The sequence below is a fragment of the Mus caroli genome, chromosome 7 (genome assembly GCF_900094665.2).
Source record: "Mus caroli chromosome 7, CAROLI_EIJ_v1.1, whole genome shotgun sequence".
Taxonomy (NCBI): Eukaryota; Metazoa; Chordata; class Mammalia; order Rodentia; family Muridae; genus Mus; species Mus caroli.
In genome coordinates this window covers 58,844,499-58,866,786 of record NC_034576.1, presented here as the reverse complement: position 1 = coordinate 58,866,786, position 22,288 = coordinate 58,844,499, and the positions used below count along the sequence as shown (strand labels likewise).

Here is a 22,288-nt window from a genome sequence, read left to right as displayed (position 1 = left end):
GGGGAGTGTATTGGGGACTTTTTGGATAGCATTGGAAATGTAATTGAGGAAAATACCTAATTAAAAAAAAAAAGACACCCATGAAAACAGAAATAAATAATCTCATACTAGAAAAAGCAAATGAATGGACTCACACACACACACAACAACAACAACAACAACAACAACAACAAAAACAGGAATTAAAAATCATTAGAAATTGCTATTTCTCAATATCAATATACTTAATTCCCCAGTTTAAAAAAAAAAAAAACACAGGCTAACAGAATGGATTTGAAAACAATATCCATCTTTCTGCTGCAAACACACCTAAAAATCAAAAGTAGACATTACTTCAAAGTAAAGAGTTGGAAGATTTTCCAAGCAAGTGCACCTGACCAAAGTGCAAGTTGGGGAAGAAAGGGTCTATTCAGCTTATACTTCCATATTGCTGTTCATAACCAAAGAAAGTCTGGACAGGAACCGAAGCAGGGCAGGAACCTGGAGGCAGGAACTAGTGCAGAGGCCATGGAAGGTGCTGTTAACTGGCTTTCTTCCCCTGTTTTGCCCAGCCTGCTTTCTTATAGAACTCAGGACCAACTGCCTAGGGATGGCACCACCCACAATGGACAAAGCTCTCCACCATTGATCACTAATTGAGAAAACCCCTTATAGCTGGCTCTCATGAAGGCTTGTCCTCAACTGAGGCTTCTTCTTCTCTGATGACTCTAGCTTGTGTCAAGTACACACAAAACCAGCCAGTACATGGTTTATCTAATTGTTTACCTGATCTCAAGTTAACATTGGTAAGTGGTAACTATTGTGAAATTATTCATTTCTTTTAGGTTTTCTAACTTGTTGGAGTACAGGTTTTTGAAATATGACCTAATGATTCTTTGGCTAGCCTTGGTTTCTGTTGCTATGCCTCCTTTTCTTTTCTAATTTTGCTAATTTGGATTTTCTTTCTCTGTCTCTTCCTTTGGATAAGGGCTTTTCAATCTTGATGGTTTTCTCAAAGAACCAACTCTTTGTTTTACTGTGGGAAATATTTAAAAAGAGCATGATCACAATTTTATAAATTCACAGTTAAATCAATATCTGCCCCCAAGATGTAGGCAGCTTCCATTCTCCAACTCTCTGACTCAGAGCAGTCATCTTGTCTCTTTCCACAGCAGAAGACCTGAGAACTTTGTTTGTTTCAAGGTTCCTACGCTTGTGTCCATGTGGCTCATCACAGGGCCACCTTCTCTCACAGAGAAAATAAAACTCTAACTCTCAGGCTAATAATATTACATTTCTAGTGGATTCTTGCCCAACACGTTGGTTCACCACCTGTTTTTGAGATCATTCTTACACCTGTTACATCAATAACACAAATGACAGCTCACACTGTGAGGATGTGAAACAAGGGAGATACTTCACTGCTGATGGGAATATGAACTTTTACAGACAGTATGGAAATAAATATAGGGTTTCCTCAAAAATTTGAAAACCTATCTACCTCAAGACCCAGCTATACTATTCCTGGGCACATATCCAAAGGACACTCTATCATATCACAGTCATACATGCTCAACTATGTTCAAGGCTGCTTTATTCATAAAAACCAGAAATTGGAAACAACTTAGATGTCCCTCAATCAAAGAATTGATAAAGGAGATGTGTTACATTTACACAATGGAGTATTATTCACCTTTTTTATTTTTAAAAAAATGACATCATGAAATTTGTAGGCAAATGGATAGAACTAAGAAAATCCTGAGTGAGATAACCCAGATCCAGAAAAACAAACATGGTATTACTCACTTATAAGTGGATATTCGCTGTAAAGGATAATCATACTACAATCCACAGACCCAGAAAGGCTACGTAACAAGGAGGGCTCTAGGCTAGATGTATGAATTTCCCTGGGAAAGAGAAACTGAATAGATTTTTGAGTAGATTAGTAGGGGTGCCAATAGGAAGGATCAGGTGGGGATAGGTAGGAGGAGATGGAGGAAGAGAGAACAGAGAGAGATGATTGGAATTGAAGAGTGGGGGCAATGTGGAAATCTAGTGTAGTAGAAAATCCCTGTAATCTATGAGGGTGACCCTTCTAGTCATGGGGGGTACAGAGCCTGAACTGCCCATCTTCTGTAACCAGACAAGGCTTCCTGTGATGGAACTGGGACACCAATCCAGACACAAACCTTTTGACCTACAATCTGTCCTGTTTGCAAGATGTGCTGGGGCAATGGTGGTGGAGAACTTGTGGGAGTGGCCAACCAAAGACTGGTCTAATTTGAGGCCAATGCTGGGAGAGGGAGCCCATGGCCAACACTACCTGAATGACTAGGAACTGGAGGCTGGATGACCCAGAGACCAGGGGAAGAACCAACAAAGACAACTGGAAAAAATTAATGAAATGATTTCTAACGATGTTCTGCTATACTTGGTGCCTAAATCAGTTGTCATCAGCACCTGATTGAAGCTGATACAGAGACCCACAGTCAAACAACAGGCAAAGAGAAAGCCCAAGTTGAAGATCTCCATAGGGTCACTCCCCCTTGGAGCTCAGGGAACCCTATGGAATAGGAATAAGAGAAACTGTGAGAGTCAGGGGGTGTCTAGGACACAGGCAGAGTACAGCCTGCAGAATCAACTCTGCAGGGCTCATAGAGGCTCACAGAGATTGAAGTGGCAGTCACAGTGCCTGCATGGGTCTGCACTAGGTCCTCTACATATATTTTAAAGTTGTTGACTTGGTGTTTTATGGGACTCCAGAGGGAGTGGGGGTGTCTCTGACTCATTTGCCTACTTTGGGGACCCTTTTCCTCTTACTGTGTTGCCTTGCCCAGTCTTAATGTGAGGGTGTGTGCTTGGTCTTATTGTATCCTGTTGTGCTGTGTCCCTTTGATGTCTCCCAGAGGGCTGTTTTTTTTTTCCTGAGGGGAGGGGAGATGGAAGTTGATCTGTAGGAGAGGGGAGGTGTTCAGGGGAACCAGGAGGAGTGGAGGGAGGGGATGCTGCAGATGAGCTTGATTCTTACAGGATTTTCATCCTGGTAAGAGCAAACTACATGTATGCATGCATGTTACAAAGCACCAGTTCTGTTTTAGCGGATCCCACACACCAAAAATGGGCTCCAATATTTAAATGCTAAATAGACATTGCACTGTGCAAAGATGCCTAATAAAACTAAATTTTTCATTACTAAGTATAATGGTATTAAACAGCAATTTTGAAACACCATAAATAGCTAGGCATGGAGGCTCACATCTAAAAGTCTAGCAACCAGCAGAGGCAGAAGAATGGCCATGAGTTTGAAGCCAGGCTCACCTAGGCTACATAGCAAGATCCTATTTTTAAAGGTAAATAAAAATAAAAACCTAAAGCAATAGTAAATATATCATGACAAGTTAAGAGAGAAAGACCAGAAAGGAAAGTGTTGCTTTAGCCTTATTGATGGCATTTTCCCCTGGTCTTTTACCAAAAGGCTCTGCAAATTATGTGATTGGCCTGGTTCAAGAGCATCGTCTTCTGCCTGAACTAAATACTCTGGGCTTTTAGAGCATTCCATTAAGATGGGTTTTGTGCTAAATACTTGAATTTCCAACTCTAAATTCACAGAGGGATATCTTCCTGCAAGTGATGGTGTTAGGAGATGGTCTCTGGAGAGAGATTGGTGTCTACTGCATGTGATGGTGTTAGATGATCTTTGGAGAGAGATTGGGGACTATGTGATGGCATTAGGAGGTGATTTGGAGAGCAATTGGGGTCTGCAGAGGAAGAAAGCCATAGGAATGGAGTCTTCATGAATGGGATCAGTATCTTTCTAAGTCTTCAGAGCTTGCTTTTCTCCTTGGTATATATGGACACTGACTGAAGACTCCATCTGTGAACCAGGACATTAAATCTGCATATACCTTGATCTTGAACTGCCTAACTTCCTACAATGTAGAAAAATTAATTGTTGTTTAAGCCACCCAGAAGTAATCTTGTACCATGGGAAAATAGAATATGGTTTAGTCATGCAAGAGAATAACAAGAATTAATAAATATACTATAGAGATCCACACAACAGAATATAATTCAACAATAAGAGACAATGAAACATGAACACCTGCCATAGTGTTGAGGAAACTGTTCAGTGAAGGAGTTCAGTCAACAAAATGCTGTATTTTGCCTAACTTCATGTAAATGCAAAACATTTCTAATAGACAAAGCTACAGGGACATCTGGACAGTGGAAAACAGCAAAGCAGGGAATCTCTGCTGTTATCTGTAAGCTTCCTTAGCTTCTGAGTTGGTAGAAGTTAGTGACCTGTTAATGCATTCTAAAGGTTTTGCTGATAGTTAAAAGGATGCTGCATAGGATACAGAACATAGACCTCAAATGGCTACCAAAGGGGTTAAATTAATCCTGATTGGCACCATTTCAACTCTCCACAATCATGAAGTTCTAGTTGTCAGTCATTCACCCAGAATATTCAACATAGGTGCAGCTTATCACCCAGCAATTGTCTTCCTGGACATCTATCTCACTGTTTATAAAAGTTCAGTCAAAATGAATATGAAATTCCAGCAATAAGAAATGAACAAAGATTGGAGCTGAAGACCTTAAGTGCTTGCTTTTTGCCTGCTAACAGATAACATTAGAACTATCTGCATTATCTATGAAGCATGGGGTTTTTATTATTTTTGCCTAAAGATGTCTCTTTTTGGTAATGGCAAACGTGTTTTTTAAGGAAAAAAAAGGCCTAGTTTTTCTCAATACACCTTTAACAGTTTTTAAATTGTTTCATATCTGGTCAAGTTGATATTTTTAAGAACTTCATTTTTAATTTGTAATAAACTTTACAACTTGATTTTTTTCAAAAAAAAAAGTCAACAAACTGTAAGCACCTGTTAATAAAAGTCTTAAATAATGAAAAATAAATAAATAAAAGCTCAGTCAAAATGGGAAAGAATTCAGAGGAGTCTCGGGGTTTTGTGGTTGTTGTTTTGCTGCTTTTGGTGTGTGTGTGTGTGTGTGTGTGTGTGTGTGTGTGTATGTGTAAGGAAAGGGAAGCATCCATAGCAAAGGAAACCCATAAACACAGCAAGAGGGATGAATTTGCAAAATGGGAACTCAGAGTGAAAAACAAAATCTCCAATGGCCACATACTGCATAGTCCCATGTGTCAGCATCCTTTAGGTGACAACAGGATCGACAGGGAGAACAGATCAGTGTACATGCAACTGAGCAGGGTTGGGGATGTACCCTCACAAGGGCACAAGAGGACCATGCAGGGGTTAAGATGCCCTGGAAGTTGATTGTGTCAGTGTCTTGGTTGTGTTAGAAGCTTTTAACACTGACAGACATTGGGTTCTGGCCATAAGGGATCTCTCTAGATTACCTCTTTATAATTGTTTGAGTCTCTTCAGTCTACAGCCATTGTCCACCTGAGCTCCTTCTTAGCATATCTTCTCCAGACTACCAGGTTCTCTTCTCCCTCACTCCCCCTCCAGCCCACCTCCACCATGTTCTACTCTCCCAACTTGATGGCTAATACTCCTGTGAGAATCACCGCTAACTCTTGGGGTCTGCTCCACTCAACTTCGCTGATGCTGTTCCATAATTGCTAAGGTTTGGCCACAGGGGGACATCTTCTTTAGGTACTGACTTCTTCTGCTCTTCTTGGCTTCATGCACAGACCAGCAGTCTCCCCAAGAGACCCCACTGCAGCTTCCAGTATCAGTCACTCTGTGGAGATAGTTTCCCAGCCTGCTCTGAGCTCAATATTCTCCAGTGGGCATACCCAACACCTGACTCAATGCAAGCTTGCTATTGCTTGCCCACTTTCTGTGGCCTTCTCTTTAGGGGACACTGCAGGCACTGCCCTCTTGGGTCACATGTTTTATCTAGTTCTTCTGAACACATTGTAAATCCAGATGTTTCCATTTGGATGTCATCTCTTTTTTGTTTGTTTGTTTGGTTGGTTGGTTTTTTTTAATTGAATATTTTCTTTATTTACATTTCAAATGCTTCCCCTTTCCGGGCCTCCCCTTCAGAAACCCTCTATCCCATTCCCTCATCCCCGCCTCTATAACCGTGCCCCCTCCACCCACCTACCCACTTCTGTCTTTCCTCTCTGGCATTCCCCTACACTGGGGCATTGAACACCCACCCTCAGGTCCAAGGGCCACTCTTCCCACTAATGTCCAACAAGGCCATCCTCTCCACATATGCGGCCAGAGTCATGGGTCCCTCCATGTGTACTCTTTGGTTGGTAGTCCAGTCCCCGGGAGCTCCCGGGGGTCTGGACAGTTGACACTGTTGCTCCCCCCATGGGGCTGCAAACCCCCTCTGTTCCTTCAGTCCCTTCACCAACTCCTCCATCAGGGACCCCGTACTCAGTCCAATGGTTGGCTGAGAGCCTCTGTATTTGTCAGGCTCTGGCAGAGTCTTTCATGAGACAGCCACATCACACTCCTGTCAGCAAGCACTTCCCTGCATCCACAATAGTGTCCGGATTTGGTGACTTTTTATGGGATAAATCCCCAGGTGGGACAGTCTCTGGATGGCCTTTCCTTCAGTCTCTGCTCCACACGTTGTCTCCATATTTCCTCCTATGAGTATTTTGTTCCTCCTTCTAAGAAGCACTGAAGCATTCACACTTAGATCTTCCCTCTTCTTGGTCTTCATATGGTCTGTGAATTGAATCTTGGGTATTCTGAACTTTTGGGCTAATATCTACTTATCAGTGAGTGTATACTGAGTGTGTTCTTTTGTGACTGAGTTACCTCACTCAGGATGATATTTGCAAGTTCCATCCATTTGCCTGAGGACCCAGTTATACCACTCCTGGGCATATACCCAAAAGATGTTCCAACACGTAATAAGGACACATGCTCCACTATGCTCATAACAGCCACATTTATAATAGCCAGAAGTTGGAAAGAACCCAGATGCCCCTCAACAGAGGAATGGATACAGAAAATGTGGTACATTTACACAATGGAATACTACTCAGCTATTAAAAACAATGAATTCGTGAAATTCACAGGAAAATAGATGTCATCTCTTACACTGAAACACCCCTGTCCTAGCCTATCCTCTGAGGATCCAACCTATGACCTCCTGGAAACTTCCATACCACCACGGCCTGGCCTCTGGAGTCACCCTACCACCCTAGCACCAGCCCATCTTTGGGAGGAGGAGGGGGTTGTAAACCCCTCAGTTCATAGTGTGAACACTGCTGTGTGTTCACAGCCTCAGCTTGGCTGAGCTCTACTGGGCACCGTGCACCTCCCCTGCCAGGTGCGTGTAATACTCTCTCTGAAGACCTCATATGGGAGACATGGCTTTGTACCTCAGGCTGGCCAAAGACAGCTCTTTCTCAGCAAAACTCACCCCCACAAAAAAAAATAATTAGATCATCCTTCTGTTTTAAGGAAAAGGAACAGATTCCATGGCTTTCTTGAAAGGAAACTAATAAATGTTTCACACTCAGTGGAATCTTGCAGTCTTCATAATTGACCCTAAGCCACCTGTTGTGTCTGCCTCCCACCCTCCAGCTGTTCTGTTTCCTCTCCCACCAGGCCCAGCAAAGCTCCCTGTAACCTTGCCCCGCCCCTTTCAACTGTTCTGTCACTCTTATCTCTCCCAAGCCCTCGCTCTATAACCTATAACCTTGCCTGGGTAATGCTCACCAACCTTGTTCTAAGTCAATGCTGGGCTCTGAAAATCCTTACAGAGACATGTCAGACACATAAGAGAGGCTTAATTGGAAGATATCACTGGATAATAAGTCAGCCAAAAGCTAAGGCACAACACACAGGGTGGGGCACTGTCCAGGGCAGGGAGTCTGTCATTGATGAGAAGGAGACTTCTGCTTCTGAGTTTTCTCCTCCTGGTGCTATCATTCATTGATTTCTCACCTGGTGAGAATGGATCAGCAATTGACTTGATTAAAAAGAGGATGCCTAAGAAGAGATAGATGCCCTGGATGCTCAAACCAGGCCTGTACACCCTGAGTCCTGAACCAGGACCTAAAATGTCTCAACTCTTTCCCATGGCTCTGGGGGTTCTGAGCATGGTAAGGTGGTTGGCACCAATGGAGCAGAGATTAGTTTTGTGCAAACAAGCTGGAAGACATCTGAGGGACAGGAAGTAGAAAGGTGGGGAGGTCCCAAGCAACTGGACTGCCTTCGGTACTGCCAGCTCAGCAAAGTCATACCTCAGCAACCAGCTTCTTGGTAAACTACCATCCTCTTCTAACTCTTAGCTGGGATGGTGGATGCCTTCTTAACCCACCCTGTGTGTGCCAAGCACGCCACCAAAGCCAGATCACTTGATGTCTCACTGTAACCAGTGTGCTTCGGGTCCTGTGAGTTCCTGTTATTGGCTGCTTTCTATGCAGAACATCACAATTCCACCAGCTATGCAGCGCTGTTGTTGGGGTGAGCCTGTGGGTACTGGTTAGGACTCTATAGTTATTTCATGTTCACTGGTGATGCAGCTAGGCATTCTCCCAACAAAGTAGCTGAGTTTGGGGCAGCCCCTTTTTAAATCAGGAAATCAGGATGCCCAGAGCCAAAGGAATGTCACGCCAAGGATAGCTAGGTCAGGCTGTTGCCCTCTGCAGGGCCAGAACACAGGCCTCTGCTCTGTTTATTCCTTTGGTTTGATTTTGCAGCATGTGAACTTTATTAAAGCTTCTGGATCATTCAACCAAATGGCATGATTATTAATCACTTCTTGTTTTAAAGAATCCTCTTGCAACCAGGAAGGAGAGCCTGGGCCACCACCGGAAGAGAGGTGACCTTCTCTAGGCAGCAAAAGGTCTTAGGGTGAAGAGGGCTTTGTTCTGAAAATACCCACAGGGCCTCCAGAGCATAGACAGTTCACTGCATGGATCATAGCTCCGGATAGGGAAGAGAAAGCTATGTGCAATGAACAGCCAGGGTCTATCTGAGCCCCTTGATCCATCGGGAACAGGAACCAGCCCCTGTGTGCAGCAAAGGCCTAGCTGCCAGTTTGGGCTCTGAGTGGCTCTGCTTATTGCCCGACCACTGTGCAGCTAGCTTCCCTTGGCACATCCTGCAGAGCTACTTGGAAGCCCTGAGCCTTTGCCTGAAGCAGGAGACCCAAGTACAACTTCCTTCTGATTCCCCCTGCATTGCAGAATACATCTTCATTCTGCATCAGATGCAGGGCAGGATCCCTCAGAGGGACTTCACCCAAGTAAAAGTTCCCTGTACCACTTGGACTACATTTCTGCCCAAGCATAGATCATCCTTCTAGGTGAGGGTGGCAGGGCCTCTCAAGACACCAGGGAGTGCCTCTGCCCTTAGGCACGACAGGGGGGTTGGGGAAAATGAAAAAATTCCTCATCAAAGCACCTGAAAAAACCCAACATCCTGCAAGGAAAAGGACTGGCAGCTCAAGGTAACTGTTGGGGGTGGGGGTGGAGTCTCTTTTCCCAAACACAAGAACAGGTACACAAGACTCACTCCTCCCTTGATGTTTCTTGATCTTCTAGAAGGCCTTCTCTCCTGGTATTTCTGGGATCTCACTGCAGGCCTACCTCTCTCTACCTCTAACTAAAAGACCTTTTTGAGAGGGAATATCCTCACTTATCACACACACACACATACACACACACACACTGCTGCAGCTCTTCTGCTGCCCAGACCACTATCCTCTTAGCCTCTTGTCTCTGAGTAAGTAAAGGTGTTCAGATATCCCGGACTCCCAAAATTCCCTTAGCCACCCATCCCATAGTAACCCCATGCCTCATCTTACCACATATCCACAGCATACCCCTATCTAATCCACTATCTCCATGGCCCACATTAACCCTGAAAACCCATCACTAGCCAAATGTTCCCTGTCCTGACCCAGCAGCCACTTTGAGTTTCATGTTGGTGGGTTGGCTTTGTTTTGAGACAAGCAGACGTCTTTCGACAGGAAAGGTTTTTGTTTGTCTGATTTTTTTTTTCTTTTTTTGTGAGCTCTCATTTCTTGCCCCCTACCACCTAGCCCACACCACATACCCTGGCCAAAATTCCATTGCTGGTCTCCCATGGCAGTCAAGGCTGCTCTCCTCTCATGTAGTTGCTCATGTCCTTAGAACTCGGCTAACTGAATCATGAGGATGGGGGTGTCAAGAAAACGTATGCTCCTAAGTCAGCCCTAATTTATACCCAGTGTGAACAACTGCACTCAAACCTTTGTAAACACAGTCAGAAAAGCCTTCCTGCCATCTGAGCTTCCCTCTGTTGTCAGCTCGAATCCCCAAAGCTTTCACAGGAGAGTTGGTACCACCAGCTACACTGGTGCTCATAGGCCCCCAGTCTTTAGTGAGCCTTGTTGCCTGTCGAGATCAAGCACCAGCCATCAGGCAAACCTCAGGGAGTGGCATCTTCATGGCAGTTCCAGTGAGCAGCTGCCCTTCAAAACTATTAGCCCAAATGCAGGCTTTGTAGAATTGTCACGTTGATTTAAACAGTGATTCTCAACTTCGCTGCAGGTTAAAGACACCGAGAATGCTTTACAAGCCAGAGGCTCCAGGGCTCTGACTTCCCAAAGATGTCCACTCACTCAGACTCCTGTACTTAACAACCATGCTATGGAAAAGAGTGGGCTATATGAATTCCCGTTTATTTCTCTGTGTGTGTGAATAGACAAGAAGCATCAGCCTCGAGGGATTTAACGTTTTTACTTCACTGAGTTTCATTTCAACAAAATGCCTAAAGGTCAGGCTCTTATTTCTAAGTTCTCTTCCACACTCCCCGTTGTCCTGGGACACAGCCTCCCAGGGATATCAAAAGTTGCTGGTGCTACTAGTAGTATTACTGCTGCGGCTGGGCACTCGATTAAAATCAGAAATGCTCATACAAACTGTTCAATTACACTATCTACACATTTTCAATATAGGCTTGTTACCCTACTAGCTTCCCAGAATAAGAGGTTACTACCTCCTGACTCCCAACCACCATTTTACCTGATGACTCGCTGATCTCTCTCCAGCAGTGAAGTCTAGTATCCAGATCCAAAGGCTCTGAGTCGTGGATGGAGCACAACCCTTGGTGTAAGATTTCTCAGCAGGCACTTGCAGCCCCAGAGGGAGGGTTGGATAGCTTGTGCTCCTCACTGCACCCTCTGCTGGCCACGCCCACAGACCTTCACAAAGTTGAAAGGCTCAGTGCCTCCAGCCCCCTCTTGAGAATAGTCCAGCAGCATGCAGGAGCCTCAGCTGGGAAACAGAGAGGCTTGCTGCAGAAGCCAGGCTTTTGGAAAATTCCGGCCATGTGTAGCAAGCTCAAGCCTTCAAAGGTGGCATAGGATGTGGCAGATTTTACCTTTAGGCAAGAACTGAGGAAATATAAATTGTTCTACATTGTAAGAACTGTCTACTGAAGAGCATAAACTTTCTCATTATCTTGTTCTCCTCCAACTCAGGAGTGTGGCCAAGGTTACATCCAAGGAAAGCTCCATCATACCACACACGCATGACCATGAATAAATACGCAAAGACTGCTCACAGAAATGATAAACTACATGGAAACACACAAACTGTACAAATACCCAAAAGCCCATATGAGGGAGGGATATGCACTTATAAACACAAAATGCACAGACCCAATGCACTCATGAAGTACATACACACAGAGAGAGATGCAAACAGGTACAGAAGCAGGCACAAGACATATCATACATGCAGACATAAACTACAAGATGACACAGTGCCCAGAATCCAGCAGTCCCCAGTGCCTCCATACAGATCAGCAAAGGGTTAAAGTAGTCACTGTAACAGCCAAGGGAGCTGCTTTCCACTCCCCCATCATTCATAGACTTTTAAATTTTAAACTATTTTGTATGAGTGTGTATGTGTGTGTGTGTGTTCATGCATGCCACAGGAGACAACTTGAAGGAGTTACTTTTCTCCTTCTAGCGTGTGGTTTCCAGTGACCAAAGTCAGGTCACTGGGTTCCGCAGCAAGTGCCTTTACTTGCTGAGCCATTTTGCTCACCCCCCCGCCCCCATTTATAGATTTTTGGGGAGCTTCTATAAGTGAGCCTGCCAAAGACTCAGCCAAGCCTTATCAGGTGCCTTTCAGACTTAACAAGGTCTACTTCTGAGGTCTTCCTTGGATCAAGCCACTGGTAGGGTAGCCCTTTCTCCAACTTCTCTACATACCAACCTGATAAGAAACTTTGTATGTGGATATCTTCTTTGTACATAGAATTGGCCTGAAGCAGCACACATAGGCGCACTACCAGCAAGTGCCATGCACTACATAAGAATGGCTGGGGCACTGAGGCTCTTGGCTCTGTCCACAAAGTAATAGCACAAAAAAAGGCTTCTTATAAGAGGAAGTTAGTAGTCTCCTGGGGAGAATCGTTTATCCTGGAGCATAGCTATTGCTAGGAATATTTAGTTTTTAAAACATTCAGAGGTTTATTTTATTAGTGTGTGTGTGTGTGTGTGTGTGTGTGTGTGTGTGTGTCCACAGAAGCTAGAAGAGGGCATTAGATGCCCAGAAGCTGGAATTATAGGTGATTATTAGCTGCCTAACGTGGATGCTGGGAACCAAAAATGACTCCCCTGGAAGAATAGCAAGTACTCTTGACCACTGAGCCCCTACATTTTTAACTTTTTTTTTAATAGTGTTTATTTATTCTTTGACAAGTCACACAACATATCTTGATCCTATCCACATCATCATCACCTACAGTCATCCCCAAAATATCTTTTTGCCTATCCATATCTTTCCTTTTGTTTATTTTTATAACCCACTGAGTTCAGTTTGTATTGCCTGCCGATCTTGTACAGGTAGGCCTTCGGATGCAACCACAGCTGCCATGGGGTCATGAACACAGCAGGTAAGTCACATCAAAAAGACAGCTCTCCTCCCCAGTCTCCAACTCATACAGTGTTCTATACCCTCTCATGCAAGATTCTTTGTGCCTTGGGGTGGGGGTGGGGGGGGGTGATGCAGATGCTTCATTCAGGGCTGGGTACCCATAGTCACTCATTCTCAGCCTTTTAACCAGTTGTGAGTCATTGTATTACGTGTTGCCCACTACAGAAGCAGTTTCTCCAGCCAAGGTTGAGAGTGCTACTAGATGTTAGTAAGACACAAGCTTTAAAGCAAAGCACACTACTCAGTGATGGATGAATCCAAGGGCTGCTCACTCAGCAGGGACCAATTGTGGCACATGAACACTGATACCCCAGTTCCATACAAAGGAGAGCCCAAGCTTGTTGTGATCACTCATCCTGTGAAGTTTGTAGATGATGTCTCAATTCAGACTACCTATGTACCAAGGGTGGGCGTGGCTCATGACCACAGTGGATCACAACCTGGTTGTGGGACAGAAAACACGGGGGGGGGGGCTGTCATAAGGAGGATTTGTAAACGTTAATAGTGCAGGCATTGACAAATATCAGGTTCCCAGTTTATGTGGCTGACAACTATCTGTAGTGGACTCCATTTGCCAACTCTAGGGATGGGCTACATGGCTTTAACCCTGAAGAAAATCCTACCCCTGCCATGGACTGGCTTAGACAATCATATCTTCATGTCCTATAACAGGTCCTACACCTGAGACCTCTGGGGAAGAGATGTTGGAACAATGAGGCCCCCACAAAATAGGACAAAACCCTCTGTGATCCAATGAAGGCACCCTTCTTTTCTTGCTCTTAATAGTCACAAGAACCACTGGGACCTTAGCACCTATCTACACGGGGAAACCTGTCAGAATAAATGGCCAGTCAAATGCCTACGGCCACCAAAAGATGTTGGCAAAAACAGCCACAAGAAGCCAAAGATGACTTCCGTAGTGGTGGCACAGTATAGAGTATGTGACTTACATCTTTCACAACAGAATTCAGGTATCACAGTTGCCTCCCTATAGCTGTAGGAAGAGTAGAGTTTATCCTAAGAACATCTAGGAGGCCTAGTGTGCTCTTCATTCTGCACTGCCCAAGGCACATGGAAGTCACCTCTGCAGACAGAAACTAGCCAGAATGAGGCCCCTGAGACTTCCCAGAAAGTAGCCCCACTCCCTAGCCCACCATCCCTTCCAACGTTCAGACTCCCATCCCTGGCCTGGCCACCCAACCTTAAGCCTCACAAGCCTACACTACCCCAGGGTGGCTGGTGGATGTTTCATCCTGTGCAAGTCCAAGAGTTTACAGGAACCACTGACCCTGAAATCAAAAGCCCCTTAGGGCTGCTTTGCCAGAAGTAGTGACCCTGTACCCTATTTCTACAGCCCAGGGGGAAGAGAGGAACCCCCTGACTGCAAGTTCTGATCCCAAGATTCAGAGCTGACTTACTGCCTTGTTCTCAAGTGGAAAGGATGTCACCTAAGCCGTGAGGTCTTAGTGAGAAGAGAAATGCTTAGGCAGAGATCACTGCTATGAAGTCTTTTCCAATTTAAAGAAAAAAAAAAGTTAAGGGTTAATCAGCTTATGTTAATGCCAAAGCATGCGCTTTACAAAGGAGACTGGTGAGGGATCACAAGACCCCCAAGCCACAAGGCCAACTTATACTCCCAGGAATCTCACACTCACGGGTTGTCCAGGCTGCTCTGGTGGATTAATCCTCATGGACAGTGTGTTCTATGGATGAAGTGAGGTCCAGTACATTGCTCAGGCCTGGGTGCCTTTGCAGTCTCAGGGAGCCTGTCAGCTCCACTAACTGAATTCAGAGCAATTCAAAGGGGGATTTCACAAAGAGCTCAAGCATTTCAAAAGAGGAATTTGACATGCCACAGACCTCTCTCCTTCAAAGGAATGTGTTTGTAAATTAAATAGCATACCCACCCGCACATGGACTTGGGGAGCTCTCTCTGGAAGTCCTAGAGTTCTAATTAAGCCTGTGGGTGGTACCTATCCACTGTGGACAGTCAGCGTAAGCACAGACTGGGCACACACCTCACCGATTAAAACAAACTCATCCAGGCAACATTACATTCATTGAACATTATATAAGCCAGCTATCTCTACTACAAAATCTCTTGTTCAGACAAAGCCTGGGTTAGATACAGCCACTGGTAGATTAAAACAAAACACTATTCATTCTTTGATAACTTCATATGTGAATACAACATTTTTTTTTTACCATATAACTCCAAGTGTCCCATACATTTTAATAAATTAAACTATTTTGTGTGCATATGCATTTGTTCATGCATCTACAGGATGGGTGGAGCTAGTCAAGGACTTGTAGAAGCCAGTTTTCTCACACTATGTGGCACCCAGTGATCAAAATCAAGTCATTGGATGTGGCAGCAAATGACTTTACCAGCTGAGTCTTTCACTTACCTCCATTCCTAAATTCTGAGGTAGCTTCTATAAGTAAACCTGCCAGACAGGCTCAGTGATCTTCCAAGCCAGCAAGGTCAACTTCTGAAGTCTTGCTTGGATTAGGCCTCTGGAGGGAAAAGCCCCCACCCCAACTTCTCTAGTCAGAACTAGTAAGACACTTCCTACACCTATAGATCTTAGCGTTGCCTTGGCCAAGTCTTGGAGGAAAGGCAACTTACGGCACTAGGAGTCCCCCCCCTCCATGCAAGGAAACCAGCTGCTGACAGGAATCACCATGGTGAAGTATATGAGGCATTGACAGGCCTTGAACTTGGTTTGCCGCTAAGAGTTCATGTGTTAGAAGCTGAGTTTTCAATGGGCAATGTTAGAAGTGAAAGGAATCGAGAGGCAAAGCTTGGTGGAAGGCTCTAAGGTCACACTTGTCGTGTCCGCAGAAGAGATTTTGGCAGCTAGGTCCTGACTTTCAAGAGGCTTTCTATGAAAGGCCAACCAATCCTTCCTTGGCTCTCACCTTGAGATGTAATCTTCCACGTACATACGTGCGCCTGCCATTGTGATACTGCCATGAAGTCATCATCAGAGCTAAGCAGAGTAGAATGATCTCCTACTCCCTATCTTCCTTCCCACTCTCTTTTGAGGTCGGCTCTACTGTGTGTTCCCTCTGGGTTGGTCAGTCATGACTTTTACTGTCTTAATTCGGGGAGGTCTGTCCAGGTGTGTGAGACCCTTAAGAGAGCCAGCCTAGTAACTTCCCCCTGAGGAAAGAGGGAAGGTGCATGTGGCTCTCAAGAGACTCACGGGTCTCCCAGGACTCACAGTGCCGAGGAAGCTCATGGGGCTCACAAGCCTTCACAATAGTCTCAGAAACCACTCACCATTCTGAAGTGGTATTGTAATAATCCACGCAAGAAAGATACAGACAACCATGCTGATTCAAAGGATAGTAGTTCTTTATTGGTCAGTGATCAAAAACAAGCACGTGCCTGAGTCTCTTGGTGCCAAAGCTTAGAGGGCACAGGCTTTTTAAAGACAAAAAGTACAAAGAACATAATTTCTATCAACATTAGACAAGGATCAGAGTAAACCTCAAAACATTCGTTTCTGGTAGACCATAGTAATTATTTCAAACACGACATGACATTTATTTTTTGACTTAATACCATCTTTAGTTATTTTAGTTGATGTTAAGCTTGCATAAACATTACTTGCTTTGGTTAATACCCCTGAGCCATAGTCAAGGTCATGGAAATCTCAAATGTGTTGCCAAGGTATATGTAACAGTTGTGGGGGCAAAAGGCTGGGAACTGCCTAAGCAAACACAAAGTAGAGTCAGGACAAGATGGTGTTACCTCAGTTACTTCAATATATGAGATGAACAGTTAACAGGAGGGAACTCTGCAGTAGTGTAGCTGCCTAAAACTTATTCAGATGATGCTTCAGCCCCCAGATCAATCCTTACTTGCTAAGGATGGACCTTTGGAATCCTGGACATGCAATCATGGAATGCACTATACGGAAGGTTGTAAGATACAGAAAAAGCAGGCTGGGACTGAGGTAGAAGTTCCCTATTGGCTGGCATTTGTAGTTCCAAAAGGTGCCATGAATGGTACCGACTCCACAATTGACCATATAATCGGTCACAAAACAGACCTCAACAGATACAAAAAGAATAAAATAACCCCATGCATCCTATCAGATCACCACAGACTAAGGCTGGTCTTCAATGACAACAAAAACAAAAGAAAGCCCACATATACATAGAAGCCGACTACCGGATCTAACCTCAGGGTACACTGCAGTGGAGCAGATGCTTCACCTTGTGCTTCACAGCTCCTGCTTCCAACACCAAGACAGTAACACACCAGGCATTGCTTCCCCAGATAAGTTAAAATGTGAAATGTTTGGAGTGGTTTCCACGGACTGTTAGTTACATTCTCCCATCACAAAATGTGCAAAGGATTCTTTTATTATTATTATTATTAGATATTTTCTTTATTTACATTTCAAATGCTATCCCGAACGTTTCCTATACCCTCCCCCTGCCCTGCTCCCCTACCCACCCACTCCCACTTCTTGGCCCTGGTGTTCCCCTGTACTGGGGCATATAAAGTTTGCAAGTCCTAGGGGCCTCTCTTCCCAATGATGGCCGACTAGGCCATCTTCTGCTACATGATGCAAAGGATTCTTGAACCATCACAAATCATGAGCAGCCTGTCTTGGCTTTTTCTTTTCTTTCTTTTTTTTTTTTTCCTGTAGATCAATAGATATATAAATTTGGAAACCTGAATGTATATATTGAAATACTTTATGATTTAAAATGTCCACATATCCTTTTATCCTGAAATATCTTATAATTTTTGAAGACATTTTGGAAATCATTGAGTTAGCAGTTTTCAATATAGTATGCACAATGACAATGTTGTAAGATGTGAACACCAGGAATCTGCACACTGGTGATATGACATAAAAAACAAAAACAAATAAATAAATTGAATACAATTATAATAATAATTTTTTAAAAACCACAGAAAAATCAGGCTGGGACTGAGCTACAAGTTCCCTATTGGCTAGCATTTGTAGCTCCAAAAGGTGCCATGGAGGCTACAGGAAAATGGTCACCAATGGTCAAGCTTGGCCATGGACCCTTGCATATTACACTGCTGGCATGCCTTGCAAGTTGCTCCTGCTGCTGCAATTTAGAACAGCTGTTACTTTCCAACTGTATTTAAAGTCAGTACCAGAGGAGGCACTCCTGTTTGGCACCAAAAACATGAGGTAGGGAAACCAATACCCTGTAAGGTGGCTACAGCTATTGTTTTGTTAAATAGGTATAACGTGTTTATCAAATTATTTTCTAAGCATTTGCGTTTGTGTCCATAGATGACTCAGCTGTAGTGGAAGGCAACACCTTACAGTAACTGGTAGCAGTTACTGCATATGCTTTTATGAAATCAAATGCTAAGAGTATCTGTTGTTGTAGTCTGTACTGTTGCTGGAGCATAGCAGCCCCATGTCCAATCGTAAATGGAAGAAAACAATCCGATCATTCCATTCCCATGCAGACTCACCTACAGAAGAGAGGATAGAGATAATGTAAGAGCTGGAGGGAGATGGTGTGTAATGCATGTCTTCTTCAGGTTGAACACAATCATTGCCCTCCTGAGATGAAGAAGAGTATTAATATCCACTCACAGATAGATGGAGAGGGCTCAGGAGGCTCACAGTGCTGACAAGATCCTCATGAAGTTTCTGTCTTCTATGAGGTTATAGAAGAGGTCAACCGTTGACTGGGAAGACGGTAGTGTGCCTGCCTCTTAAGTTGCCCAGGTGTGATGACTATTCTTGGTTGTCATTTTGACCCATCTGGGAAGTGGAGCCCTCAATGGGCAACTGCCTCCATCAGATTGACCTATGGGCATGTCTGTGGGGCATTTTCTTGATTGCTGATTGATGCAAGAAGGTCCAGGGCACTTCAGGTCAGTACCATCCCTAAGTAGGTGAAAGGCAACTGAATGTGAGCCTGAGAACAGGCCTCAGCTTCCCTATAACGATGGATCTGTAAGATGAGGTCAGACCTTTGCTCTCCAACTTGTTTTTGATCAGAGTAATTTATCAGGGCAACAGAAAGAGAACTAGAACAGCAGGAGATTCACACACTACAACCCTTGCCGCTACAGGGGTGCTCTTCAGTGTTGTGGTTGGCCAGAAAGCCCAGGGGACTTTCCAGTGGTGTAGCTGTCTTTTGGGCCAGGCATGGATGTTCCTGTCACTCCCATAAATTCTACAGTTTATCAAACTGGACTGAACAGAACCCTTTCTTTGGTCTATTGGTGTCTAAGGTGAATGGAATTTTTTCTTAATATCTCCCCAGGAAGTCATGAAAGGTAGCCATGCTGACCTTGCACCCACAATCCTCCTGCCTCAGGCTCCCAAGTGCTAGCATTAAAGGCTAAATCTATCTTCTTCATGAAATTAGTCAGCTTCAGGTATTATGATTAACAGAACATAGATTACTCTGTAGTACCACACTGCTTGTAAATTCAAGCAGACTGCAGGTTCTTGAGTATTCTAAATACATAATCTACTACTGTTTTTATTAGTAGTAAAACAACCATGATGCATCAAGCCAACTAATCTGCAATTCAAAGTACTGGTGAAACCTCACAGCACACATTACCAAGTGTGGCTGAAGAGCTGTACTCATCCCAAGTGGCCGCTCTTCACTGCTGGAGGGTTTTCCGCACAAATTTTGATCTGCCAAAATGAATTTTGACTTCATTTTAAGTTGCATGAGGTTAAAAAGTTAAAAGTTAGTTGTCCTGTGTCCTCTTGAACCAAAATGAAGCAGCTATGACTAAGAATCAAAGACAACTCAGTTTTAGTTTACAATTATGTTTTAGAAAAAATGCCTTCCAATATGAACTACAAATTTTTGACTCAGTTAGGTACTAGGACTCAAGATCTAGCACACTAGGCCTACCAGCAGTTCTTCTATGCTGTGCTCTAGAACTTACCAGACAGAGCAAATCCTACCCAGTGGCCAACAGGACCAAGGGTGCACCTGACCCAGACCAGTGGGAACAGTCATTGGGACTGGGAATGAGGGCCTGTTTCAAGAGTTAGAGGAAGGAGCTCTGAGGGTCCCTGGGCCTCCTCGGGTCCTGAGAGCAGCTATCTTAATAAATGCCTCAGTGCTTTGTCACTGAGTATGGTTTGGTTGTAGCAGATCCACATGTGCTAGTCTAATTGGTTAAGAAAGTTCAGCCTACAGTTTTGTGACACATGTTTTATTTATAGGGGCTTAAAATTTTGGCATATACATGACACAGACATTAAATACACTTTCCATGATAGAAATTATGATATTGTCCACTAAAATGCCTCAATTCCAATCACATAATGCATATGCTAAAATGGTACACCTGGGGAGAAGAGGCCTGAATGGCATTTTTGTTTTCTGTTCTAAGTCACTTCTAAATGCATTGAATTAATAATAATTTAATGTTCAAAAAGCTTTTAATAAACAAATTCAGAGTAAAATTAGTTGAAATATTTATAATATGATTTCATCATTACACAGTATTTTCAATATACAATCAAGATGACACTGCAAAGGAAAAAGAAGGAATCTATTGCACCCACAAGTAGAAAGGCTTTATTTCAGTGATGCTGTTCTGTGTCCATATAAACATTTACACTGTAGTAAACACTAGGTCCTATAGGTAATGCAGCATTATGGGGAAGTGCCCCGTGAGTTCCTCATGCACAGGCTCATCTTGCTGTTGTCCTACCACACAGTTCTCTCAGTCAGTCAGTCTCTCTCTCTCTCTTCCACACATTTCAAGGAGTCGTATTCTTCATCAAGTGCACTCGACATTTACAATTTACACAGCAGGACTCTTCCTGCTTGTTCAGCCACATCTTTTCCTGATGGCGTTTCCATCTTAGTGTCCTGTCAAGTAGTCTTGTGTAGAGTCTGAAGCAAAAGAGTCGGCGTCCTCATTATCTGAGTCCTCACTGCTGTCATCGGCAGCAGGCTCTCCAGTGAGAGCTATGCGAGCATAGTCATCTGTGTCTATGGATTTGCAGAAGTGGATGGCATACTTCAGCTTTTCCTCAAGCACCTGCTTACAGGAATACCTAGGCAGCTTTAGCAGAAAGAAGCATGTGTAGGACTCTGGGAGGAAGTGATCAGGAGGGTTGTATTTATCCAAGACCTGTTGGTAGGGAATATTCGTAAGAGACTGTGGTGAGAATAAGTAAAACCCTGCATTTATTTTACTGTGTTCACATTATCTTTACAGAATCCATATATTTGGCTAGAAATAAAAGTATTAAGAAAATGTAGAATTGAACCAATTTTAGATATATATATATATAAAAAAACTTATCCCTAGGACCAGCAATAAGAGAAGCCAACCATTTTCCATTTTTACCGTGATCTCTGATCATCACCAAGCAGTCACATGAAGGTGACCAATGGAAAAGCCCAACCCATTGTCTCCTACTAGTGTAGGTAAAACCGTCACCTGTCACCTAGCTGACACCAGTCTACGGATGGGGCATGAGACTGGGGTCCACCACTTGACCACCAGAGGACATTCTTTAAGAGCATCACCTATAAATCAAGATACTAGAAAGCAACAAAAATGAATCTTTATTGTTGTTTTGGAAAAACTGTCTGCTATCATAGATGTTCCTGTAAGATGGACATTTTAATAACCTAGTACAGATGTGTCACAAGGGCTATTGCTACCACCATCTCAGAATAAGAAGAGTGCTAGGTCTGGTTTCCCCTTCTCAGTGACCTTAAAAGGTAAACTGAGTTTGTTTAAATCACCAGACCATTGAGTTCTAAGACAAAGCAAATTTGTTCTCAAATGTGTGAGCAATCTCATTTTTCTCTGATAGTAGCTAGCATATTTAAAGACCTATCTGATCCAACGAGAAAATCAAATAAATGCTCTATGAAGTATGTACATTCAAAATCTATATGCTGGTGTTAACAATAGTATGTACTGGTTATGACATAGATACACTCTGCAAAAATAGGCTACAGTGTTCGAGACCTTCAATTGTAAAATTCAAAGACTTCAAATTATAGGAGTTAGGTATTTCCCATTCTCATTGTACAGAATCTATTTTCTCACTGCTCTGGGGCAGAATACACACAAGTCACTTCCACTGATATCAATACAGAGCTCTGTGATCCTGGAGAGGAACCTACCTGGATGACAAAGTCTCTGCCCCGGAAGTCAGCAATGGTCCTGGGCAGCCTTGTCCGGCCCCACACAAAGCGAAGAAAGAGGGAGCGTTCCGTGTTAGAGAAAGATTCCATCACTTCCCAGAACCACTGGACCAAGGATGCAGAAGGCTCAATCCCTTTATATGTTGCCACTGACTTTAAAAGATGCAGTGGGATATCTGGGCTCCCACATACCTAGGAAAAATACCTATTAGAGCAGGCTCACACTTCCATCCTTTTTTTTTTTTTTTTTTTTTTTTA

The 22,288-nt window shown here is 43.7% G+C and overlaps 2 protein-coding genes across 2 annotated transcripts in view; both read right to left on the bottom strand.

The window, feature by feature from the left end:
• Nucleotides 1-11,029, bottom strand: part of Oca2 (OCA2 melanosomal transmembrane protein) — a 266,465-nt gene extending 255,436 nt beyond the window's left edge. The window contains exon 1 of the mRNA XM_021168684.1: nucleotides 10,949-11,029. The gene's annotated coding sequence lies outside the window, so the exon portion shown is untranslated. The remainder of the gene's footprint in view (nucleotides 1-10,948) is intronic.
• A 9,024-nt stretch (nucleotides 11,030-20,053) lies between these two features.
• On the bottom strand, nucleotides 20,054-22,247 carry LOC110298998 (E3 ubiquitin-protein ligase HERC2-like). The gene is made up of 2 exons (XM_021168566.2): nucleotides 22,010-22,247; nucleotides 20,054-20,999 (listed from the first exon to the last, which is right to left on the bottom strand). Exons 1-2 carry the CDS (start codon nucleotides 22,118-22,120, stop codon nucleotides 20,727-20,729), a joined length of 384 nt encoding a protein of 127 aa, XP_021024225.1. The 5' UTR covers nucleotides 22,121-22,247; the 3' UTR covers nucleotides 20,054-20,726.
• Nucleotides 22,248-22,288: the final 41 nt, after the last annotated feature.